Source organism: Cyprinodon tularosa, unplaced genomic scaffold (genome assembly GCF_016077235.1).
Source record: "Cyprinodon tularosa strain WSP-4 unplaced genomic scaffold, ASM1607723v1 ctg663, whole genome shotgun sequence".
Taxonomy (NCBI): Eukaryota; Metazoa; Chordata; class Actinopteri; order Cyprinodontiformes; family Cyprinodontidae; genus Cyprinodon; species Cyprinodon tularosa.
In genome coordinates this window covers 198,893-225,548 of record NW_024039411.1, presented here as the reverse complement: position 1 = coordinate 225,548, position 26,656 = coordinate 198,893, and the positions used below count along the sequence as shown (strand labels likewise).

The following is a 26,656-nucleotide window of genomic DNA, read 5'->3' as shown; positions in this document are numbered from 1 at the left end:
TTTATTGTTCTTGTTCTCAGAGGAAGGCAAAGTACTCGGAGAACAAACTAAAGACTCTGAAGGCCAGAAATGAGTATTTACTGACTCTGGAGGCAACCAACGCCTCCGTCTTTAAATACTACATCCATGATCTGCCCGACATCATCGACGTGAGTCTGATAGCCACCGTTTATGGAAAAGCTGCGGCTCTTTAAGATCTGCTTTTTTGTTAATTCAAAAATCATTTCTCGTTATAAACAATAGTAATCTTTTTTATTTTCCTAAATCAGAAATGATCTAATCACCAACAGAAACAACCAGCTGGGTTCCATTTTTCAATATATTCTATAATCGTCTGAGTATGACCTGCTGATTTATTTCACTGAAATTAAAATGACTTTGAATAATCCAAAGTGAAGAAATTAAAATCAAGGTAACATCAAAGATAACCTGCCGAACTTCAAAGAAGCTCTTTAAGATCATGTTTTTTTAGAAAAGAATCATTAAAGAAAGTAAAATGCCCAAATAAAACGCATTATATATTTAATGTACTATATATTTAAATATAATATATAACGTATTATATATTTAATGTTATATAATACAAATATATTTATGAAATCAAGGAAACTTCCAGCTTCCCATTTGTCTGAAATATGTTAAGAACATTAAAAATTAACCATTCATTTTGAACCTTTGATGGTAAACATAGCGCAGGGACCGAGCACAAAGCTTTGGGGAACTCCACATGGAAGTGGGGTTACAGATTAGAAATAAAAACGGATGGATGACCCAGAAAATAAGATTTAATTGTCAGTTTTATTGATTTAAAGTTGTAGAAGAGTCAACTATTCTATAGCCTTACCGTTAATTATTTCACATAATGTCTATATAAGCCTTTTTTAAAGTCTTTTTCATAAAAAAATAAGTTAGAATACAAGTTTAATTAATTATAATTAACAATAAGTTTGGTTAATTGTTAAAAAATGCAACCAAAGAGTCAAACGAGAAAGCAAGTTTTCCAGAAACACTTTAAAGGTTACTTTTCTTTAATTATGACAATAAAACCTTAAATTAGTTCTTACTTTTCATCCAATATTCCATTTTTTTTATCCGGGATTAATCAATTATCATAACTTTAACAGTTTTAAGGATTTCTAAGATGTGGTGTTGCTGTGTTTCTTAGTGCTGTGACTTAGGGTACCACTCCAGTCTGAGCCGGGCTCTGAGGACCTACCTATCCGCCGAACTGAGCCTTGAAGCCTCCAGGAGGGCCGGCCTGGAGGTTCTAGAAGGGGCTGTGGAGAACCTGGACCCTGCCCGCGACAGGCAGCGTCTACTGGGCCTCTACCCCACTGCCTTTTGCCCGCCGCAGCGCTTCAGCTTCCAAGCGCACATGGGCGACACAGTAAGGATGAGTTTCATTTGAAGAAGACAAAATAAAAAAAAAGTTATTATCCACCACTTTCCCTCTCTCTCTCTATATATATATATATATATATATATTTAACAATCATCATAAAGTTTTGTAACAGATTATGACACTAATCAGGTTTCAGATCTGAGGCTTTGCAGATTTCTCTCGTAGTCATGATGCCGTTTCTCTTCCTCCAGACGACCCAGATTGCCTCTCAGCCCCAGGTTCAGGCGGAGCTCTCGTTGCGCCTCACTCAGCTCCAGACCCGCCTGGCGTCCCTGAAGATTGAAAACGAGGAGGTCAGAGATGAAACGCAGTGAAATGATGGAGGGAGGGAGACATTTTAGATTTGCTGAACAAACAAAAAAAGAAAAAGAAAAGTCATTAATCCTTTATAGGGTAAGTTAGCCCCCCTCGTCCCTCAGTGAGGTCTAGAAACACTAGATCTATATCCAGCCATTCTGCAAAGATGCTGCTACATGGCTGCACACCTGATTTTGGCATTTGACCAATTAGATGAGCCCTTAATGATATATAACCTACTGGAAATTAAGCTGAAAAAAAAGGTAAGGTAAAAAAAGGTAAAAAGTTAATTAGAAAGTTAAAAAGTTAAGTTAAAAAGTTAAGAAATCCTCGTTAACGTCTCTGCTGGCACTATTGTTCCAGCTTTAGCAAAAGCCGGCATCATTTCCGAGGAGCCGCCCGGCATGGAAAGTGACTCGAAGAAGGGGGAATTGTCATGTCTGATTTAGCGCAGCTGTTTAATTCAGAAACAGAGGATGATGACTTTGATGGGTTTGATTAATACTTTGTAATACAGGTGCTGGTCATAAAATTAGAATATCATGAAAAAGTAGATTGATTTCAGTAATTCCATTTAAAAAGTGAAACTTGTATATTATATTCATACATTACATACAAACTCATATATTTCAGATGTTTATTTTGTTTAATTTTGATGATTACAAATGACAACAAATGAAAATCTCAAATTCATCATATCAGAAAATTAGAATATTGTGAAAAGGTTCAAAATTGATGGCCCCTGGTGCCACACTCTAATCAGCTAATTAACTCAAACCACCTGCAAAAGCCTTTAAATGGTCTTTCAGTCTAGTTCTATAGGCTACACAATCATGGGGAAGACTGCTGACTTGACAGTTGTCCAAAAGACGACCATCGACACCTTGCACAAGGAGGGCAAGACACAAAAGGTCATCGCTAAAGAGGCTGGCTGTTCACAGAGCTCAGTGTCCAAGCACATTAATAGAGAGGCGAAGGGAAGGAAAAGATGTGGTCGAAAAAAGTGTACAAGCAAGAGAGATAACCGCACCCTGGAGAGGATTGTGAAACAAAACCCATTCAAAAATGTGGGGGAGATTCACAAAGAGTGGACTGCAGCTGGAGTGAGTGCTTCAAGAACCACCACACACAGACGTATGAAAGACATGGGTTTCTGCTGTCGCATTCCTTGTGTCAAGCCACTCTTGAACCACAGACAGCGTCAGAAGCGTCTTGCCTGGGCTAAAGAGAAACAGGACTGGACTGCTGGTGAGTGGTCCAAAGTCATGTTCTCTGATGAAAGTAAATTTTGCATTTCCTTTGGAAATCAAGGTCCCAGAGTCTGGAGGAAAAGAAGAGAGGCACTTCATCCACGTTGCTTGAAGTCCAGTGTAAAGTTTCCACAGTCAGTGATGGTTTGGGGTGCCATGTCATCTGCTGGTGTTGGTCCATTGTGTTTTCTGAGGTCCAGGGTCAACGCAGCCACATACCAGGAAGTTTTAGAGCACTTCATGCTTCCTGCAGCTGACCAACTTTTTGGAGATGCAGATTTCATTTTCCAACAGGACTTGGCACCTGCACACAGTGCCAAAGCTACCAGTACCTGGTTGAAGGACCATGGTATCCCTGTTCTTAATTGGCCAGCAAACTCTCCTGACCTTAACCCCATAGAAAATCTATGGGGTATTGTGAAGAAGAAGATGCAATACACCAGACCCAACAATTCAGAAGAGCTAAAAGCCACTATTAGAGCAACCTGGGCTATCATAACACCTGAGCAGTGCCACAGACTGATCGACTCCATGCCACGCCGCATTGCTGCAGTAATACAGGCCAAAGGAGGCCCAACTAAATACTGAGTGCTGTACATGCTCATACTTTTCATGTTCATACTTTTCAGTTGGCCAACATTTCTATAAATCCTTTGTTTTTATTGGTCTTCAGCAATATTCTAATTTTCTGATATGATGAATTTGAGATTTTCATTTGTTGTCATTTGTAATCATCAAAATTAAACAAAATAAACATCTGAAATATATGAGTTTGTATGTAATGTATGAATATAATATACAAGTTTCACTTTTTAAATGGAATTACTGAAATCAATCTACTTTTTCATGATATTCTAATTTTATGACCAGCACCTGTAAATACTTGAATAAAGCACAAACATACTCATTTTAGCTCCCGCTCTATTTTTAAATACGCAGTAGAGGTATTTAAACGTAGTACCTGTATATAAAACCCGCGCCCTATAATCCGGTGCGCCTCATGTGTGTTAAATACAGTAATGGCACACATTACTGAGACTGCGCCTTTTAGTACGGTGCGCCTTATGGTCGTGAAAATACGGTAATTTTTGATAATCAAACCAGGAAGTTATATAATCATTTTTACACTAAAAAAAGAAGCTTTGATTAAAATGAGTTTGACTATGATTAATGGATAAAAACTTTGTTCCCGTTACCTGAACACAGGACCTTTTTGACCAGATCAACTATTGTAAATGATGTGATTCCTCCATCTTTAGTGCATGAACGCTACAGAGCATTTTCCCCAGATATCTTTAAGCTGTTAGAATCTGTTCGATTTGTTAAACAAACTCACTAAACGGAACAAAAATACCCCTCAGAGCAGTTTCCTGATTCAAAACTTCCTCATTGAATCATTGTAATTTATACAGTTTTAATTGGGTGATAATGTAGCAGATGTAGCCTCTAAAAATAAAGCTGAGCGACTCGCTGCTGCAGTCTGATGCCGTGTCCCCGTTGCTGTGCAGCACAGAGGGCAGCTGTTAACTGGGCCTGAAGGGCATAAAACTGCTGAAGGAGTCGGGATTAATGGGCAGCATCTGCACGTCTCAGCAGCTCCCAACAAACAACCGCACCCTGATCATCACAGGCAAATAGAAGCAGCTTTACATCGGTTATAAAGGCTGCAAACAAGAGTCTGCAAATAATTAAATACTCTTATTTAATTTAATGTTTTCATGTAAGCCACAGAACTTTCCTGTAAATCTCTGAGTTAAATAGCAAACAAACATCGCTTTCTAAAGCCAGCTGGACTAGAAATACCTGGAAAAGTAGTACGAGTCTTAAATGAAACCCATGGAATACTTTTAGGAAGCCTGAAACAATATCTTTCTATTTTATAACTCTCATAAGATGTCATCCTTACCATGTAAACATGGAGGTGGCAGCATCATGCTGTGGGAGTATTTTTTTTCCACCAGGAAAGTCGGTCGGTTACGATGGGAGGAAGGATGGAGATAAATGCAGGAAAATCCTGGAGGAAACCCCTTTTAGATCTGCAGATTTGGAACTGGTTTGGGTTCAAACCTTCTAGGAAAAACTCAGATATATATTATATATCAGAACGGTGTAGTCAAAGTCCAAAGTTAAATCCAAGCTTAACTTTGGTGGCAAGATTTAAAAAGGATGTTTGTTGAAGTTCACTCTTTTCTATGTGGAGGAATTTCAGTTTAAAAATGTGCAGCCTAGGATTAATGCAGAGAGGCCCTCCACACTTTTCAGATAAGATTATTACTGATTTCCATTCTGTTATAAAATTATGCACTAGTTAGTTGTTGCATCACTTAAGACGTCAATAAAACAAGCTCAGGTTCGTGATTGTAACGTGATCAAATGTAGGGAAGCTCTTTCTACATGGAGGATGTAAATAAAGTGAGAATGAGTTAAAGTATAACAGCTTCCAAACATTAAAAAAAAGTTTCCTTCAGGTGAAGAAGACCTGGGGTGCGACTCTGACCACGCTGCAGGACATGACCGTGCTGGACGACTGCGACGTCTCCCAGAGCTTCACCCACAGCCCCTCCTCCGAGTCGGTCAAGTCCAGCGTGTCGGACGGCTACCTGAACAAACCCAGCCTGGCAAAGAGACGAGCAAACCAGCAGGAGACGGAGCTCTTCTACTTCAACGTGAGGAAACTGGGTGGCAGCCCGCCTGCCCTGGGTCTTCATTCAGAGCAATCAGAAAAAGGGCCCAAAAAAGTGATTTTTCTCCCCAAAAAATTTTTTTTTTTTTAAAAAAAAACCCTTTTTTTAAATTTTTTTTTTTCCCCAAAGGCCCCCCTTTTTTTAAAATTTTTTATGAAGATTTTTAAAGGAAATAAAACCTTGGGGAAAATTTTGGAAGGTGATAAATTAAAAAAAAAATAATTCCCTTGCGACGGGGGTTTGGGCCATGGCCTAAATTTATTTGTTAGACAGTTTTTTTTTTCCCAGTTCGACACTTGGACTAATTTAAAAAAAAAAGCAAATCTGGGAATGTTTGGAAAAGAAATTATTTTTTTCCCCTTTTTAAACGGCATTAATTTTTTTTTTGTGAAATTCCCAAAAAAAACCGGGGACAAAATAAATAATTTTTTAACCCCTCTGAAAGAGGAAGGGGGATTAGGGCCATGGAAAAAAAAAAAAAAAAATTAATGATTTTTTTTAATTTTATTTAAAATTTTTTTTTTTAAAAATTTTTTTTCCGTTAAAAATTTAAAATTTTTTTTTTTCTCAGAATTCGATTTTTTTAAAAATTTTTTAAAAGAATCCTGACGAACTGACAAAAAAAAAAAAGCAAATTTTGGATAAATCAGAATTCTGAGAAAAAGCAAATTCTGACTTTTTTCCCATTTTAAACTGAAATAAAATTTGAAAATCATTAACTTTTTTTTTTTTTCATGCCCTAATCCTTTTCCCGAAGAAAAGAGCTCGGGGAAAAAGATCAAATAATTTTTGGAGACACCTCTGAAGAGGAAGAGGATTAGGGCCAGTGGGAAAAAAAAACAAAAAAAACTTTAATGATTTTTAAATTTTATTTCAGTTTAGTATAGGTAAAAGTCAGAATTCTGACTTTTTTCTCAAAATTCTGACTTTAATCTCAGAATCCTGACTGAATTCTGACAATAAAAAAAAAGTCAGAATTTTGAGATTAAACTCAGAATTCTGAGAAAAAAGTCAGAATTCTGACTTTTTTCCCATGTTAAACTGAAATAAAATTTGAAAATCAGTTAACTTTTTTTTTTTTCAGTGGCCCTAATCCTCTTCCGAAGAAAAGAGCTCAGGGACAAAGATCAAATAATTTTTGGAGACACCTCTGAAGAGGAAGAGGATTAGGGCCAGTGGGAAAAAAAAACAAAAACAACTTTAATGATTTTTAAATTTTATTTCAGTTTAGTATAGGTAAAAGTCAGAATTCTGAATTTTTTCTCAGAATTCTGACTTTTTTCTCAAAATTCTGACTTTAATCTCAGAATCCTGACTGAATTCTGACAATAAAAAAAAGTCAGAATTTTGAGATTAAACTCAGAATTCTGAGAAAAAAGTCAGAATTCTGACTTTTTTCCCATGTTAAACTGAAATAAAATTTGAAAATCAGTTAACTTTTTTTTTTTTCAGTGGCCCTAATCCTCTTCCGAAGAAAAGAGCTCAGGGACAAAGATCAAATAATTTTTGGAGACACCTCTGAAGAGGAAGAGGATTAGGGCCAGTGGGAAAAAAAAACAAAAAAAACTTTAATGATTTTTAAATTTTATTTCAGTTTAGTATAGGTAAAAGTCAGAATTCTGACTTTTTTCTCAAAATTCTGACTTTAATCTCAGAATCCTGACTGAATTCTGACAATAAAAAAAAGTCAGAATTTTGAGATTAAACTCAGAATTCTGAGAAAAAAGTCAGAATTCTGACTTTTTTCCCATGTTAAACTGAAATAAAATTTGAAAATCAGTTAACTTTTTTTTTTTTCAGTGGCCCTAATCCTCTTCCGAAGAAAAGAGCTCAGGGACAAAGATCAAATAATTTTTGGAGACACCTCTGAAGAGGAAGAGGATTAGGGCCAGTGGGAAAAAAAACAAAAACAACTTTAATGATTTTTAAATTTTATTTCAGTTTAGTATAGGTAAAAGTCAGAATTCTGAATTTTTTCTCAGAATTCTGACTTTTTTCTCAAAATTCTGACTTTAATCTCAGAATCCTGACTGAATTCTGACAATAAAAAAAAGTCAGAATTTTGAGATTAAACTCAGAATTCTGAGAAAAAAGTCAGAATTCTGACTTTTTTTCCCATGTTAAACTGAAATAAAATTTGAAAATCAGTTAACTTTTTTTTTTTTCAGTGGCCCTAATCCTCTTCCGAAGAAAAGAGCTCAGGGACAAAGATCAAATAATTTTTGGAGACACCTCTGAAGAGGAAGAGGATTAGGGCCAGTGGGAAAAAAAACAAAAAAAACTTTAATGATTTTTAAATTTTATTTCAGTTTAGTATAGGTAAAAGTCAGAATTCTGAATTTTTTCTCAGAATTCTGACTTTATTCTCAGAATCCTGACTGAATTCTGACAATAAAAAAAAGTCAGAAGTTCTGAGAAAGTTCTGTCAAAATTCTGAGAATAAAGTCAGAATTCTGACTTTTTTCCCATGTTAAACTGAAATAAAATTTGAAAATCAGTTAACTTTTTTTTTTTTCAGTGGCCCTAATCCTCTTCCGAAGAAAAGAGCTCAGGGACAAAGATCAAATAATTTTTGGAGACACCTCTGAAGAGGAAGAGGATTAGGGCCAGTGGGAAAAAAAACAAAAAAAACTTTAATGATTTTTAAATTTTATTTCAGTTTAGTATAGGTAAAAGTCAGAATTCTGAATTTTTTCTCAAAATTCTGACTTTAATCTCAGAATCCTGACTGAATTCTGACAATAAAAAAAAGTCAGAATTTTGAGATTAAACTCAGAATTCTGAGAAAAAAGTCAGAATTCTGACTTTTTTCCCATGTTAAACTGAAATAAAATTTGAAAATCAGTTAACTTTTTTTTTTTTCAGTGGCCCTAATCCTCTTCCGAAGAAAAGAGCTCAGGGACAAAGATCAAATAATTTTTGGAGACACCTCTGAAGAGGAAGAGGATTAGGGCCAGTGGGAAAAAAAACAAAAAAAACTTTAATGATTTTTAAATTTTATTTCAGTTTAGTATAGGTAAAAGTCAGAATTCTGACTTTTTTCTCAAAATTCTGACTTTAATCTCAGAATCCTGACTGAATTCTGACAATAAAAAAAAGTCAGAATTTTGAGATTAAACTCAGAATTCTGAGAAAAAAGTCAGAATTCTGACTTTTTTCCCATGTTAAACTGAAATAAAATTTGAAAATCAGTTAACTTTTTTTTTTTTCAGTGGCCCTAATCCTCTTCCGAAGAAAAGAGCTCAGGGACAAAGATCAAATAATTTTTGGAGACACCTCTGAAGAGGAAGAGGATTAGGGCCAGTGGGAAAAAAAACAAAAAAAACTTTAATGATTTTTAAATTTTATTTCAGTTTAGTATAGGTAAAAGTCAGAATTCTGAATTTTTTTCTCAAAATTCTGACTTTAATCTCAGAATCCTGACTGAATTCTGACAATAAAAAAAAAGTCAGAATTTTGAGATTAAACTCAGAATTCTGAGAAAAAAGTCAGAATTCTGACTTTTTTCCCATGTTAAACTGAAATAAAATTTGAAAATCAGTTAACTTTTTTTTTTTTTCAGTGGCCCTAATCCTCTTCCGAAGAAAAGAGCTCAGGGACAAAGATCAAATAATTTTTGGAGACACCTCTGAAGAGGAAGAGGATTAGGGCCAGTGGGAAAAAAAAACAAAAAAAACTTTAATGATTTTTAAATTTTATTTCAGTTTAGTATAGGTAAAAGTCAGAATTCTGACTTTTTTTCTCAAAATTCTGACTTTAATCTCAGAATCCTGACTGAATTCTGACAATAAAAAAAAAGTCAGAATTTTGAGATTAAACTCAGAATTCTGAGAAAAAAGTCAGAATTCTGACTTTTTTCCCATGTTAAACTGAAATAAAATTTGAAAATCAGTTAACTTTTTTTTTTTTCAGTGGCCCTAATCCTCTTCCGAAGAAAAGAGCTCAGGGACAAAGATCAAATAATTTTTGGAGACACCTCTGAAGAGGAAGAGGATTAGGGCCAGTGGGAAAAAAAAACAAAAAAAACTTTAATGATTTTTAAATTTTATTTCAGTTTAGTATAGGTAAAAGTCAGAATTCTGAATTTTTTCTCAAAATTCTGACTTTAATCTCAGAATCCTGACTGAATTCTGACAATAAAAAAAAGTCAGAATTTTGAGATTAAACTCAGAATTCTGAGAAAAAAGTCAGAATTCTGACTTTTTTTCCCATGTTAAACTGAAATAAAATTTGAAAATCAGTTAACTTTTTTTTTTTTTCAGTGGCCCTAATCCTCTTCCGAAGAAAAGAGCTCAGGGACAAAGATCAAATAATTTTTGGAGACACCTCTGAAGAGGAAGAGGATTAGGGCCAGTGGGAAAAAAAAACAAAAAAAACTTTAATGATTTTTAAATTTTATTTCAGTTTAGTATAGGTAAAAGTCAGAATTCTGACTTTTTTCTCAAAATTCTGACTTTAATCTCAGAATCCTGACTGAATTCTGACAATAAAAAAAAAGTCAGAATTTTGAGATTAAACTCAGAATTCTGAGAAAAAAGTCAGAATTCTGACTTTTTTCCCATGTTAAACTGAAATAAAATTTGAAAATCAGTTAACTTTTTTTTTTTTCAGTGGCCCTAATCCTCTTCCGAAGAAAAGAGCTCAGGGACAAAGATCAAATAATTTTTGGAGACACCTCTGAAGAGGAAGAGGATTAGGGCCAGTGGGAAAAAAAACAAAAACAACTTTAATGATTTTTTAAATTTTATTTCAGTTTAGTATAGGTAAAAGTCAGAATTCTGAATTTTTTCTCAGAATTCTGACTTTTTTCTCAAAATTCTGACTTTAATCTCAGAATCCTGACTGAATTCCGACAATAAAAAAAAGTCATAATTTTGAGATTAAAGTCAGAATTCTGAGAAAAAAGTCAGAATTCTGACTTTTTTCCCATGTTAAACTGAAATAAAATTTGAAAATCAGTTAACTTTTTTTTTTTTTCAGTGGCCCTAATCCTCTTCCGAAGAAAAGAGCTCAGGGACAAAGATCAAATAATTTTTGGAGACACCTCTGAAGAGGAAGAGGATTAGGGCCAGTGGGAAAAAAAAAACAAAAAAAACTTTAATGATTTTTAAATTTTATTTCAGTTTAGTATAGGTAAAAGTCAGAATTCTGACTTTTTTCTCAAAATTCTGACTTTAATCTCAGAATCCTGACTGAATTCTGACAATAAAAAAAAGTCAGAATTCTGAATTTTTTCTCAGAATTCTGACTTTTTTCTCAAAATTCTGACTTTAATCTCAGAATCCTGACTGAATTCTGACAATAAAAAAAAGTCAGAATTTTGAGATTAAACTCAGAATTCTGAGAAAAAAGTCAGAATTCTGACTTTTTTCCCATGTTAAACTGAAATAAAATTTGAAAATCAGTTAACTTTTTTTTTTTTCAGTGGCCCTAATCCTCTTCCGAAGAAAAGAGCTCAGGGACAAAGATCAAATAATTTTTGGAGACACCTCTGAAGAGGAAGAGGATTAGGGCCAGTGGGAAAAAAAAACAAAAAAAACTTTAATGATTTTTAAATTTTATTTCAGTTTAGTATAGGTAAAAGTCAGAATTCTGAATTTTTTCTCAAAATTCTGACTTTAATCTCAGAATCCTGACTGAATTCTGACAATAAAAAAAAGTCAGAATTTTGAGATTAAACTCAGAATTCTGAGAAAAAAGTCAGAATTCTGACTTTTTTCTCAGAATTCTGACTTTTTTCCCATGTTAAACTGAAATAAAATTTGAAAATCAGTTAACTTTTTTTTTTTTCAGTGGCCCTAATCCTCTTCCGAAGAAAAGAGCTCAGGGACAAAGATCAAATAATTTTTGGAGACACCTCTGAAGAGGAAGAGGATTAGGGCCAGTGGGAAAAAAAAACAAAAAAAACTTTAATGATTTTTAAATTTTATTTCAGTTTAGTATAGGTAAAAGTCAGAATTCTGACTTTTTTCTCAAAATTCTGACTTTAATCTCAGAATCCTGACTGAATTCTGACAATAAAAAAAAGTCAGAATTTTGAGATTAAACTCAGAATTCTGAGAAAAAAGTCAGAATTCTGACTTTTTTCTCAGAATTCTGACTTTTTTCCCATGTTAAACTGAAATAAAATTTGAAAATCAGTTAACTTTTTTTTTTTTTCAGTGGCCCTAATCCTCTTCCGAAGAAAAGAGCTCAGGGACAAAGATCAAATAATTTTTGGAGACACCTCTGAAGAGGAAGAGGATTAGGGCCAGTGGGAAAAAAAACAAAAAAAACTTTAATGATTTTTAAATTTTATTTCAGTTTAGTATAGGTAAAAGTCAGAATTCTGACTTTTTTCTCAAAATTCTGACTTTAATCTCAGAATCCTGACTGAATTCTGACAATAAAAAAAAAGTCAGAATTTTGAGATTAAACTCAGAATTCTGAGAAAAAAGTCAGAATTCTGACTTTTTTCCCATGTTAAACTGAAATAAAATTTGAAAATCAGTTAACTTTTTTTTTTTTTCAGTGGCCCTAATCCTCTTCCGAAGAAAAGAGCTCAGGGACAAAGATCAAATAATTTTTGGAGACACCTCTGAAGAGGAAGAGGATTAGGGCCAGTGGGAAAAAAAACAAAAACAACTTTAATGATTTTTAAATTTTATTTCAGTTTAGTATAGGTAAAAGTCAGAATTCTGAATTTTTTCTCAGAATTCTGACTTTTTTCTCAAAATTCTGACTTTAATCTCAGAATCCTGACTGAATTCTGACAATAAAAAAAAGTCAGAATTTTGAGATTAAACTCAGAATTCTGAGAAAAAAGTCAGAATTCTGACTTTTTTCCCATGTTAAACTGAAATAAAATTTGAAAATCAGTTAACTTTTTTTTTTTTTCAGTGGCCCTAATCCTCTTCCGAAGAAAAGAGCTCATGGACAAAGATCAAATAATTTTTGGAGACACCTCTGAAGAGGAAGAGGATTAGGGCCAGTGGGAAAAAAAAACAAAAACAACTTTAATGATTTTTAAATTTTATTTCAGTTTAGTATAGGTAAAAGTCAGAATTCTGAATTTTTCTCAGAATTCTGACTTTTTCTCAAAATTCTGACTTTAATCTCAGAATCCTGACTGAATTCCGACAATAAAAAAAAGTCATAATTTTGAGATTAAAGTCAGAATTCTGAGAAAAAAGTCAGAATTCTGACTTTTTTCCCATGTTAAACTGAAATAAAATTTGAAAATCAGTTAACTTTTTTTTTTTTCAGTGGCCCTAATCCTCTTCCGAAGAAAAGAGCTCAGGGACAAAGATCAAATAATTTTTGGAGACACCTCTGAAGAGGAAGAGGATTAGGGCCAGTGGGAAAAAAAAACAAAAAAAACTTTAATGATTTTTAAATTTTATTTCAGTTTAGTATAGGTAAAAGTCAGAATTCTGAATTTTTTCTCAAAATTCTGACTTTAATCTCAGAATCCTGACTGAATTCTGACAATAAAAAAAAGTCAGAATTTTGAGATTAAAGTCAGAATTCTGGGAAAAAAGTCAGAATTCTGACTTTTTTCCCATGTTAAACTGAAATAAAATTTGAAAATCAGTTAACTTTTTTTTTTTTCAGTGGCCCTAATCCTCTTCCGAAGAAAAGAGCTCAGGGACAAAGATCAAATAATTTTTGGAGACACCTCTGAAGAGGAAGAGGATTAGGGCCAGTGGGAAAAAAAACAAAAACAACTTTAATGATTTTTAAATTTTATTTCAGTTTAGTATAGGTAAAAGTCAGAATTCTGAATTTTTTCTCAGAATTCTGACTTTTTTCTCAAAATTCTGACTTTAATCTCAGAATCCTGACTGAATTCTGACAATAAAAAAAAGTCAGAATTTTGAGATTAAACTCAGAATTCTGAGAAAAAAGTCAGAATTCTGACTTTTTTCCCATGTTAAACTGAAATAAAATTTGAAAATCAGTTAACTTTTTTTTTTTTCAGTGGCCCTAATCCTCTTCCGAAGAAAAGAGCTCATGGACAAAGATCAAATAATTTTTGGAGACACCTCTGAAGAGGAAGAGGATTAGGGCCAGTGGGAAAAAAAAACAAAAACAACTTTAATGATTTTTAAATTTTATTTCAGTTTAGTATAGGTAAAAGTCAGAATTCTGAATTTTTTCTCAGAATTCTGACTTTTTTCTCAAAATTCTGACTTTAATCTCAGAATCCTGACTGAATTCCGACAATAAAAAAAAGTCAGAATTTTGAGATTAAAGTCAGAATTCTGAGAAAAAAGTCAGAATTCTGACTTTTTTCCCATGTTAAACTGAAATAAAATTTGAAAATCAGTTAACTTTTTTTTTTTTCAGTGGCCCTAATCCTCTTCCGAAGAAAAGAGCTCAGGGACAAAGATCAAATAATTTTTGGAGACACCTCTGAAGAGGAAGAGGATTAGGGCCAGTGGGAAAAAAAAACAAAAAAAACTTTAATGATTTTTAAATTTTATTTCAGTTTAGTATAGGTAAAAGTCAGAATTCTGAATTTTTTCTCAGAATTCTGACTTTTTTCTCAAAATTCTGACTTTAATCTCAGAATCCTGACTGAATTCTGACAATAAAAAAAGTCAGAATTTTGAGATTAAACTCAGAATTCTGAGAGAAAAGTCAGAATTCTGACTTTTTTCCCATGTTAAACTGAAATAAAATTAAAAAATCAGTAAACTTTTTTTTCCAGTGGCCCTAATCCGTAGCAAAGAGCTCAGGGACACAGATCATAATTTTTGCAGACACCTCTGACTGAAATGAACAATCACTGCTCCGTTTGGAAAACGGAGCCTGTGTGCCTGAAAACACCTTCAGTGCTTTAAAGCACGGGGGTGGTGACATCATCATGGGCTGAGACCAAAAGCATGTGACTCGGTTGCATTAGTTCTGAGTCACACGTTGATTAAACGGCTGTAACAACCCAAAACAATTCACACAAGTCCCACAATTATAGGTCAGTTTTATTAAATACTAAAGACATGTAGGTTAACATCTGAAATTTGACATTTTTTAACAAATAAATAAATAAATAAAAAACGTTTGGTCTAATCTTAATGTCAGACAGTGAGAAATAAAAGGCGGATTATTTTTATGAGGATTTTGTGTTTCTATTGACTGCCTGAAAATCGAATGAAACGGAAATTTTCAGTTTCAGACTTCATTTTACCAGTAATGAATGTTAAGTTTGTTATACTTACTTCCTAAACCGGCTGTAATTTATTTCTGGTGATTTATTTCAGTTTTCCACCATTATCCAGGTCTGTTTTTCTGTGTTTCATCTGAAAAAGAGGTAGAAACATTGAAGATTTCCCTCTGGTATAAATATATATCCGTGTGTTTTTATCTATTTTTCAAACCTCAGAAGTTTCGCGAGTATCTGGAGGGCAGCAATCTCATCTCAAAACTCCAAGCCAAACATGACATATTAAAGAAAGCCTTAGCCGAGGGTAAGACCCACATAACCTTTCTGATCTTCCAGGGCTTCTTGTAATACAAACTATCTGCTTCTTCCCTTTTAAAATGTGCTTCTTGTTGCAGGATATAAATCTGAACTGCTGACTACCAGGTGAGGCATCTTCTCGTGTCACAATGCTCATTATCTCTTCACGTTAATAACAAGTCTTGCTTCTCTTTTCCCACTTCACTGAACTCTTATTTCTCTTTATCTCCTCTTCCTTTGCTGCTCATCGTAGTCGTGGGCGGAAGAACTCCCATAGCAAGCATCAGGTAGAGTTTCACCTCAGTCAGACCAGGGGGGGGGGGGTCTGGTCGCTCAGTTTTTGCAAATAGTTAGACGACAAATTCAGATTTGTGTACCTTTAATGCGAAAGGTTAACTGTTCAAGCTGGGATTTCATCTGTATAGTGATTTATTTTTTCTGTAGTATGAAGTTTCAAGCAAAATGCTCAATGTTATTTTTTATGCCCAGAGAATTAAGGACATTAATGGACAGAAAGGTTGACATAAAGCCTCGATTTGAACCCCGTGTTTATTTGTTAAGCTTTGTTAAACTGAGGTGCAAAGCTTAGAAAGTACTTACAGTATGAATCATTTCCAATAGTAACATTTTGATAGTGGAGCTAAGGCTTTTAATGTGCATACTAAAATTGGCCTGAACTGTATGGAGGATAAAAAGTGCCAAAATTAAATAAATAAATACAGCATTAAATAAATAATTAAATGTGTCAATAATTAATTAAATGTGGAAATAAATAAATGTGTCATTCATTAATTAAAACCACGTCACTAGTATAAAGTGCCACAATTAAATAAATAAATACAGCGATAAACAATTAATTTAATTTTGGCTGAAATGGCTCTCCACAGCAGTGCATCAAAACCATTAAAAGAATCTGTCAAACTCACCCATCAAAGTTAGGGGGCGGTTATCTAACACCTGATTGGTCACCCTGCACATTAAGGCGAAGCAAATCGATTACAGAGACTCGATTCGCGTTAACCCCGTTAATTAATTATTGACACATTTAATTATTTATTTAATGCTGTATTTATTTTATCCTCCATGGAAATGTTGCAACCATTTAAAAAGAATTGTGGTAAGAAGTAAACGCAGGTGTCATCTGCATAGAGTGTAAAGTGTAACGATAGCCCACTGTTACAACAAAAAAGTGACAAAAACATGCTGCTCTTCCTGCTGTTTAGTGGATTTAAACTGGCTTGAAACGTCAGATTTTTTTTAAACACTAAAATATACGATTGAGAAAATGTTACATAAATAATAACTGTTAGAAACAAAGAAGGAAACTGAACTGCTGCTGATGCAAATGGCAGCCATCTTGAATATGGAAATTTGGTTTTCCGTTAGCAAAAAGTAGTATACTTAAAGTATACTTTAGTTAACAATAAAGTAAACAATAGTATAGTCAAGTACTCTTGACTATACTATTGTTAAGTACATTTAGAATAAGTAAACTCTAAGTGCACTGCCTGATTTTAAGTATGAAATTAGTGCACTGTTAGTATACTTGAATAAACTATTTTTGCTAAGGGTTGCCCTGCTGTTTAAACTTTATTTTCGTCATTCCTGCTCAAATATTTAATTCTAGGTTGGAAATTCCAACTTTGGAGTAGAAATGTTAGCTTAGTTATGATTCTGGACCAAGTGAAACGGTCTTGATGAACAGTTAAAAGAATTATTGCTGCATACAGCTTTCCGTACACCTGCAGTCACAACTAAGGCTTATGAAAAAATCTATATTAAGTCTGTGTTTGATCTTTTATTGGAAGAATATAAGTAAAATGAAATTACAAGATTTGTTTTTTTGGCAAAAATAAACATCTTAATCTATTTTTTTAAAATAATATCAAGCCATTGCCTGCTAGCCTATTTTTTCCTTTGTAGCTTAAATTAAAAGGTAACATTAACATAATCACATTTTACTTTTTACATCCCTTTTTAAACTCTGTTGAAGTGGTTCTTCTCTTTGATCAGGAAGTATGACCTCTCTTTAAAAAAAAAAGAAGCTGCAACTTAGAAATTTGCTCTATTTTCATTAAAAATGATGATTAAAGTATGTTTATCACTGAGTTGCTCTCCTGCTGTGTTTAAAGGATTCAACTAAAGCCATACCCTTGATTGTTGAGAGCTGCATCCGCTACATCAATCTACACGGTAAGCCTCAACTTTCAGATTATTTTGAGATATTTGTTGTGGATTCATTTTCCAGAAAGCAGTTTTCTAAACCGTAGCACCGGTTATTAAAAATAGTTTATCCTCCACTTTTGCCTTTTGTGACAATTTAAGATTTTAGAACAAAGATGGCCAAAGTAAAACTATTTTTTTTTATTTAAAGAGAAAATCTTCTTAAACCAAATAGACTCTGAATAGAAAAAAATATCCGGCTTCTCAATAAATGACTAATTAGGGATTCATCACATTTGTAGGAAAGCTGTATTCAGATTTATTCCAATAGAACCAGTAATCTGGTCTCTTTCTCAGAGATTATGAACATTTGACCAGTTTAATCCTGATATTCTGCACAGGCCAAGATCCAGAATTAATCCAATGTAAAAAGTTTTAATCCAAAAAAAAAACGGCATTTAAAGAATTTTCAACCTTTAACCGGTTATGAAAATATGACATATTTATTTTTGCATTATTTGGAGGACTTTAAAGAATTATGACAAAAAGTGACAAATAAAATTCAATCAGTTTTTGTTTTTAACCTTTTATGTTTTGCTTTATGGCCTTTTTTTTTTTTTTTAGATGGCTTTAATATTAACTATTAATTTATATTATATATAAGGAATAGAATAATGCTGTTTGGATTTTTGGGCAAAATCTTAAAGTTGGAAACCAATAAAGAGATATAAATAAATACAATTCAGCAAATAATTTAGGGACTACTTATCTTTACCCAGTACCAATAATAAAACAAAGGATTTAAAAAATACACACAAAAGCATTTTTTTTATTACAAATGTATTAAAGATTCCTAAAAATAAACATGATCAATTCTGTTAGAATTTTTCTGTAAAATTACTTGTGGTATTTCGTTAGGCCAATGTTTCTGTAATCGGCTTTGTGTCGCTCCATGTCTGTGATCCTACTTTTATACACTTAAAATGAAAAAAATAAAATAAAATAGAGCTACTAAAAGGCAAAAAATGAACATTCAGAAGATTTCCTATTTATATTACAAAGGATTGGTCATCCTGATCAGCTAATTGTGCTCTGCCAATCTTTAATTGGTTCTGGTGGCTATGCATCGTTATTCCTAGGGCCCCAAAATGGCCCCCAGGCCTCACAACGTCCTTTAGGGCAGTAATGGAAACGGTTATTAATGTGCTTAACTAATTTATTTATTTATTTTTTTAAGATTTTTGAAATTCTGAACAGCTTAGAAAAACTCCAATATTTGAAGACCAAAAGGAATCTCGTTATGAATCCAGTTAGTCTGTGAGGCAACAGCTTTAAAAACATGTCAGAAATATTTGGAAACCTAAAAACCAGAAGAAAAACCCAAATCTCAGCTCACGTCTGGATGTTTCCCTCTCAGGGCTTCAGCATCAGGGCATCTTCCGGGTTTCAGGATCGCAGGTCGAGGTCAACGACATCAAAAACTGCTTTGAGAGAGGTGAGAGGTCACCAGTACGATCAGAGGGTCACAGGATTGATAGCCGTTAAAATATCGAGCGATTACATTTTTTTTTGTTTTGCGGTTGTCCAGGTAACGACCCGCTTATAGACGAGGAGAGCAACCATGACATCAACTCTGTGGCCGGGGTGTTGAAGCTGTACTTCAGGGGTTTAGAGAACCCTCTCTTTCCAAAGGACAGGTTCAATGACCTCATCTCCTGCGTCCGTGAGTGCCGCTCTGCATGAAAAGCACCTCTTTATCTGCCTCTCTATGACTCCCTCTTTGTTTCCCAGATGTCGTTTCTTTGTGTTGCTGAAACCTGTCCCCTCCACAGCAGAGACGCAGAGCAGCTCAACACCTCATAATGTTCCTTATTTCCTTTCACAGGGATGGAAAACCTGTATGAGAGAGCTCAGTGCATCAGGAAGATCCTGCTGGGCGTCCCCAGGGCCACGCTGGTGGTGATGCGCTACCTGTTCGCCTTCCTCAACCAGTGAGTGTCCACTCCCATTAAACCCTGTCCGATTCTTCCCGTTTTCACCAGAACTCCCACTTAGGTTTACGATGAGAGGACATAAGCCTCTCTTGTAGCTCATTTTTTGCCGCAGCCTCTCAGATGAATATAGATTGAGCAGAGAGAGGGATGGAGAGGGAGGAAGTGTGACGTTTCCATTTTGATCAAGAGAACAGGCCTTCAGCTGCACCGTTACTGAATAAACAGGATGAAGATCTCCTTCCTGATTAATTTATTTTAAAATGTTCCAATTTCCCCCCCCCCAGTCTCTCCCAGTACAGCGATGAGAACATGATGGACGCCGGGAACCTGGCCATAGTGTTCGGCCCCACCCTCCTGCCGACGCCCGAGACCCTGGACCAGGTGGCCTGCCAGGTGCACGTCAATGAGGTCATCAAGACGGTCATCCTGCACCACGACAACATCTTTCCAGACACCAAGGAGGTTCCAGGCCCAGTTTATGAGAAGTGTATGACTGGCGACCAGTACTGGTGAGTCCCGGAACTAATCCTGATTTCTAAATATCAGATTTTGATGGATAAATATGGAGTCTGATCTAAAAACCAAGCCTGTGAGCTCATTCTGAGGGCTCTGCACGGAGCTGCGGGGTGACAGAGACGTCACTTGTCAAGTAGTTTGGCTGGAACGTGTTACTGAAGTGAAATCTGCTGGAAGCCGCTCTGCTCCTCTTCCTCGCCACCCTGAATAAATCCTGACATTCTGTTGGATTGTGTGGAGCAGCCTTGCCTCCCGCTGTGCTCGCCCCCCTCCCTTTGTTCCCGCTCTGAATGGACGGCTTGTCGGTCGACTCTGAGGCCTGATCCTCTCCTCACCCTCTTCCTGCAGCGAGAGTCCTTTCAGCGAGCCGGGAGCCTTGGAGGAGACCGAGCCCGACGCCGGCACCGAGACCCAGACCAGCGAAGAGGGTACGCCCTGACCCCTGACCTTCACACGTTCGCCCACACACACACACACACACTCCATCTTTCAGTCTCCTGGTGGAGAAGGGTTGCCACGGCAACAGCAGCCATGGAGACGCCACATTCCCTTGCCTCAACTCCCGCCAGACACCATCCCCCTCATCTTCATCTCTATTGATGGAAAAAAAAAAAAAAAGACTTGTTGGAATGCTCTGTTCTGATTGGCTGATTTCCTGGCAGAGGGCGAGGCCGTGGAGGCGGTAGCCAGGTTCGACTACGTGGGCCGGTCGGGCCGGGAGCTGTCCTTCAAGAAAGGCGCGTTGCTGCAGCTCTTTCATAGAGCGTCGCATGACTGGTGGGAGGGGCGGCACAACAGCAGCCGCGGCCTGGTGCCTCATCAGTACATCGTGGTGAAGGACAGGCGAGTGCACAGTCCCAAATGGTTTGTACACAAGTCCAAAAACATTACAAAAATATCACGTCTCGTCAATTCTGCTCAACTTTCATGAAGAACCTGCTTTTAAAACTTTTTTTTTTCTGTCAATATCTTATCCACCTGATCTAATTTTTAAAAACTCTTTCAATTGATTCAGAAATTTAATAAACTTCACAGGTTTTCTCTAATAGCTACTTTTATTATTATTGAAGCTGTAATTTTATTTATTTTATATATATAATATTTTATTATTACTCAACTTTTAGTAAAACTATTTTTAAACGTATATGAAGTAAAATCTTGTTCTATCAAAACCTAAATGGAACCTTAATACTGATTATTAAGCTAAGCTGAAAGTAACAGAAAAATTAAAAAGGATTTCAAAATAAAAAATAAGCAATGTTTAGTTACATACAATACATATGCTAAATAATTTTTATGTACACTAATTTTTTATTACATTTAAATACATTTTCTTACATTTATCCCACGTACCTTTCATTTCCTTGTTGAATTTTATCCTTTTGTTATGATATTCATTAATTCCTTACATTCTAATAATTTAGTTTTAGCCTTCTAATTACGGTAAATTAATCTGTTTTTTTTTCAGTTGAATGTAATTTATTCTTTTCTTTCAATTTTACTTTATTGTGTTAGACCATAACGAAGATTCCCTGTTCTTTAAAATGTTAATTACATTTTTTTTATTTTGGAATTATTTTTTCCTTGATTTTCTTTTTGAATTTGATTCCGACTGTATTTTAATTTATTATTTCGCCATTTAAACACGGAAAAACAAATTTTAAACAAAAATGCAAAGATTTTTTTTTTCTATTTTATTTATTTCAAATTTTGTTTTACCTAAAATATATTTGACCTAAAATATATTTCAATTAACTTTTAGTGGTCTTAAATATTTCTATAAGATACTACATCCCAAAACTGTATTTTTATATTTAATTTGGATTTAATAAGTTTGAAGTAATTAAGTTTGATTAATATAAATAGAATAAAATAAATCTTTTAATTCCTTACTTAAGTACATTTATTTTCCCTTTTATTCCTGCATTAAGTATTTCTATTAATATTTCTGGAATCCAAAAGAGTAAATTTGTGTTATTGTTGGATCAGATACAGACAAAAACTTTTACAATGTTATAAAAAGTATTTTTTTTATTTAGTGTTTTTAAAATAATGTTGATTTTGTTGAACAAAGTTTTGGATGTTTGAAAATTGCCTGTTTTTCTTCCAACGTAGCGACGCTGCCCTTTTCTAAGTCAGCAGTAATTAGTCTGATGTATTGATGAGCGTCTCTGATGGATCTGAGTGGATTTTTTTGTAACTGGATCTGCCGCCATGTTGATTAACAGCCTAATTGGACTCAGGGAGCCTCTAGCCTTCCTGCTATCGATCACCTAACTGATGAGCGGTGCGTTGTGTTGGCTCAGCACTGAGTCTGTGCTCTGTGTCTTTAGGGCCGACGCCATGTCGGACACGCTCAGTCAGAAAGCCGACAGTGACGGAGGGAGCAGCAGCACCGAGGATAAGAGGTCCAGGAGCGAGCTGAGCTCCCCGACCGACATCAGACCACCTGAGAGTTTTAACAGGTCTGCTCCATGATGGAGTCTTTCCTCTCCAGCTTCTTGTCTCACCTCACTGTGCTGCTTTTTTTAGCTTCTTCTAATGTGATATACGGACTAGAGCTGCAACTAATGATTATTTAGAAATCTGGATTTTTTTTCTGATGAATCGATTAATAATCGTAAAGATGTTTTATTAAATCAAACCAGGTGAAACTAAAACTTTTCCACGGGTTCTGGATAGACCATATTGACAGACGAAAACATTTTATCTTAAATGCAAAATGTTATATATATATATATATATATATATATATATATATATACACTGTAAAAATGAAAACTGCACAGAATATTTGAGTTGAAGGCATCAACTTAATTTTTTAAGTTTTGTAGAACTACACTTATTAAGTTGTGTCAGCTAAGTTTTCCAAGTTCTGCCAACTAAGTTTTTTTAAATTCAAGTTACTGGAACTTTCAAATCTGTAAAAACATATTATTTTAAGTTCAGATTATCTGTAAAAAGTTATTTTAACTTACATTTTTGAGTTTAAATCCCCCCCCATTAAATCATCCAATGACAGTAAACCAGTTAAATTTTGCATGTTTATTTGAACCACTTTGGCAAAAACAAGTTTACAATTCCACAATGTAAACAAGTGATCTTATGCTTAAAGCAAATCAGGTTTCAGCATATATTCTTTTACTTTCCAACTCCTGTTAAAACCTTACAAATAATGCAATATTGCCAGAGATGACAGGAAACCAGTGCCTTAGTATTCACAATTGTGTAAATCTGCAGCTGAAAATGGTTACCGCCAGCAGAGCGACCAGATGGCTGATGCAAACTTTAGAAGGGAGCTCCTGGGAAAATCCATCGAAACCCCGTAGCAGCCGGTTGCCATGATAACTTTGAAATGAGCATGCTCAGTTGACCTCACTCGGACTGGGTGTCAACTACAACTTCAAAGTAAACTCAATTTAATTTATAGAATAAGATGAACTTTTCATCAGGAACTTATGAAAGTGAGTTCAACTGGCTCACAACAGACAGTTCAAGTTCCAACTGGCAATTTTATTGTCAGTGAATGCAAAAATCTTAGTAAGGTGAACAATTTTGAGTTGTCGTTTTTACAGTGTATATATATAAAAATATAGGTGCAGTGGTGTTCTAGTGGTTAGAGCATAGAGCTTGGAATCCTGAGGTTTTGAGTCTGAGCTCAACTCCCACAGACTGCTCCCCGGGCGCCGCACAATGGCAGCCCACTGCTCCCCGAGGGGTTAAATGCAGAGAGAATTTTGTTTTTTACTTGTGAGAGTGGAATGACAATACCTCTTTTCTTTGGCTTTTGACACCATGTAGAGTGTGGATTTTATGTAAACACATGCATATTTTTATCCTGTGCAGGCAGTGATTTTATTTTTTATTTTATTTCTTTTATTTATTTTAGTTATTTTATCTTTTTTGTGCAGCACTTAGGAAACCTTGTGTTTATTGAAATCGTGCTATATAAATAAAGTGGATTGGATTGGACAATAAAATCTGGAGGAAAAAAAATTTATTTTACAATTTTGATATAATTATTGCTCTAATTAGATCACTCTATGAGCTAAAGACTGTTTTAGTCAATCAATTACTAAATTAGTTGATTATTATTTCAATAATTGATTAATTATGATTAATCTGATTGTTTCAGCCTAGTATGAACTATAGTCTTATGTTTAGAAATCTGTTAAACCAAAACCAAATGTTTTATCAACTAAAGTTTGCTCCCTACTGATGAAATGCAAAACATTTAAAGAACTAATTGACAAAACTAACACTATTTCTAATCCACACACTATTCATAAAATAATCTATAAAAATAAACATTCAAAACCAGATATAATCCACGTTTTATGGGTGAGATTAGGATTTTTATCTTGTAACAGTGACGGGGATAAGAAAGGTAAATAAACGTCTAGGAGTGACTTTAACGGTCGGCCGACGCCAGCCAGCATCTACAGTAGGAAAAATGGCGCCTTACCTGCCTGATGACGACTCCTCGCTCAAGGCTGTTCAGTCAGGTTGCTCTATGGATGCCGCCAACTTCTGCAACACTGTGACTTTTAACCACTAGGGCGCTAGGCCTGTAAAATCCAGGTGTAGTGATCCAGAATGCAACCAGCGCACTATATATACCCCATGCACCTTTTCCTCCTTTAGGCGATCTTGAACCGATGAGACGAGTGAATTTCTCCACTGTGAGATCAATTAAGTCCATCTTATCTTATCTTAAAGCAACCAGCAGCGCTGGAATGTCCCAAAATGAGCCAGCCTCCCTTTTGGACTCTGATAGACCAGTTTGGACCAGCAAAGTTACAGAGTTCCTTATAAAGACCAGAGTCACCCCTTTAGATCAGGGGAGGGCAGTTCCAGTTCCTGGGAGCCGGTATCCTACAACTTTTAGATGTGCCTTTGGTTCAACAGGGCGGAATCAAATCATTAGGTGATTAAGATGACCAATTGACTAAGGTTTGTTGGACCAAGGGTGGATCTAAAATTTGCAGGATACCACCCCTTATCTAGATCAAATTCTACAACAGAAAACCGAAAACATGTCTGACAGGGGTAGGGTCAAATCTGATTTGTTGCATAACACCTTTTAGCTTATTCAGCTCCATTGTTTAAGCGGCGCTCCGAGTCACATGGCTCAGTCAGTGGCGCCTCTGACGCTCTCAAGTTACAGAGGCGACTTTTTTGAGAAGATCAGCTCAGAGCATCGACTTGCACCAAGAGCTAAATGTTTATTTAATAAATCATTCAATAGACTAAAAATTAACTAATTCAAAAAGCTAATTCTTGGGTTAAAAGTTAAGATTGTTGCTTTAACTTTGGATCATGAAAGAATAAACTGAGTGGCCTATACTTGCATATAGGGGTGTGGCCAGGGGTGAATTTAGGACATTTGGGGCCTTAGGCAAAAACAGGCAGGGGGCCCTCTGAATGATAAGACAACACATCAAACAGCCCCATTCTACAGATAGAGAAATGTTAATAGAATAGACATCCATTATCTGTTCTAGGTTGTGTCCCTCTCTTCTTGTCCCTTTTCTTCTTGTTTTCCTCTCTATGTTTTGTACTCAGCTGACTTTTCATGCTGTCTCTAAAGGAATGAAAGATTTTTTCCAAGCACTAAGCTCACTTAGCTGATTGCTCCTTCCTGTGTTTCCAAAAAGGCCAAAGTAAATAACCCAGTCCTTCTTTTCACTGTAGACAAGCCATGATCTGCTTATCTGTTCTCCATTTTTCATTTGGATGAAATAATAGCTGCATGAATCATGACAGCAGACAAGATAGAGGAGAGCAGGAGGCGGGGTTACCAATCTACTCGCTCTGGAGAGCAGAGTTCGCTGCTTTTAGATGTTGTCTCCAAAGTCTCCAGTAGCAGAAAAAAGTCTCTAGATTTGGCGCTAGGAGCTTTTTAGAAATCAAAGTGCTAGAGGGGTCTGAAAAGTGGCTAAATATAGCGACTAAAGCGCTAAGTTGGCAACACTGCTCTTTGCATGGTTTGTTTTCAAATGTTTTCGGAACATGTGCAGCAAATGGCTGGATCCAATATGGTGGACACTGAAGGGGGGGCTGAAGCGTTCTGATGGCATTTTAGCAGAAGGGTTTTTATCAACAACATAATTAATGTGCACAAATAAGGAATAATTGTATTAACCATACATGGAAACAGAGTTTTATGGGCCCCCAGGAATTTGGGGCCCTAGGCAACTGCCTTTTATTGCCTAACTTTAAATCCCCCAAATGTATTTGGCGATATATTGTGATTTTTGGCTGCCTAATATAATATCGATCTTTCGGTTCCTAGTATCGATTAAAAACAAAACATTTTAACCGAAAATAATGAGGGAAAAATGGGCTGCCTCTGCACCGCCACCCAGGTAGATGGCGCCATGGAGCCCTATTGCTGTGCGGTGTAGCTCCATGTTTTTAGTTCAGTCGCAGTGGAAGACGTGGACTCACTCAAACACAAAACAACATACATACCAAAATAACTACATTATCAATATCTTCTGATGAACATATGCAGCACTTGCTTTTTTATTTATACATTTAGTTATATAGCTGGAAAAAATATCGCAATATATAGTAATATTGCAATATCCTATTGTAAAACCTGAAACACCCATGCCAATACTCACTCCTACTAGCATAGCACCTTTTAAATTCAGACACACACTGAGAGCTTTTAGCTACATTGTTGCCACAGCTGCTCAGGGGTACGCTGCCAGCAGCTGATAGAAGCTTTTATTTCCATTAGCTTAATAAAAAACATAAAACATGCTCTTCAAACGCCAATGAGGCCATTTACAACACTGAACGAAGATGCTAACTCCTTATTAATAAGCTGCCAAGGACAAGACTGTTTTCTAAGGTCATCAATTTTATCACTATACAGGTGCTGGTCATAAAATTAGAAT

The 26,656-nt window shown here is 35.2% G+C and overlaps 1 protein-coding gene across 2 annotated transcripts in view; it reads left to right on the top strand.

Annotated features, from left to right (window-relative positions):
* The window catches only part of LOC119771294 (SLIT-ROBO Rho GTPase-activating protein 1-like), a 60,647-nt gene that overhangs the window by 29,902 nt on the left and 4,089 nt on the right, over nucleotides 1-26,656 (top strand). The window contains exons 7-21 of one of the 2 annotated variants that reach the window (XM_038267155.1): nucleotides 21-149; nucleotides 1,166-1,387; nucleotides 1,594-1,695; nucleotides 5,418-5,615; nucleotides 14,998-15,082; nucleotides 15,174-15,201; nucleotides 15,329-15,362; nucleotides 17,208-17,268; nucleotides 18,656-18,733; nucleotides 18,827-18,961; nucleotides 19,124-19,229; nucleotides 19,517-19,741; nucleotides 20,097-20,176; nucleotides 20,411-20,591; nucleotides 22,082-22,213. In XM_038267155.1, coding sequence (XP_038123083.1) covers nucleotides 21-149; nucleotides 1,166-1,387; nucleotides 1,594-1,695; nucleotides 5,418-5,615; nucleotides 14,998-15,082; nucleotides 15,174-15,201; nucleotides 15,329-15,362; nucleotides 17,208-17,268; nucleotides 18,656-18,733; nucleotides 18,827-18,961; nucleotides 19,124-19,229; nucleotides 19,517-19,741; nucleotides 20,097-20,176; nucleotides 20,411-20,591; nucleotides 22,082-22,213 — 1,796 coding nt within the window. Of the gene's footprint in view, nucleotides 1-20; nucleotides 150-1,165; nucleotides 1,388-1,593; nucleotides 1,696-5,417; nucleotides 5,616-14,997; nucleotides 15,083-15,173; nucleotides 15,202-15,328; nucleotides 15,363-17,207; nucleotides 17,269-18,655; nucleotides 18,734-18,826; nucleotides 18,962-19,123; nucleotides 19,230-19,516; nucleotides 19,742-20,096; nucleotides 20,177-20,410; nucleotides 20,613-22,081; nucleotides 22,214-26,656 lie in introns of both variants that reach the window. The other variant, XM_038267154.1, reaches the window with a different exon arrangement.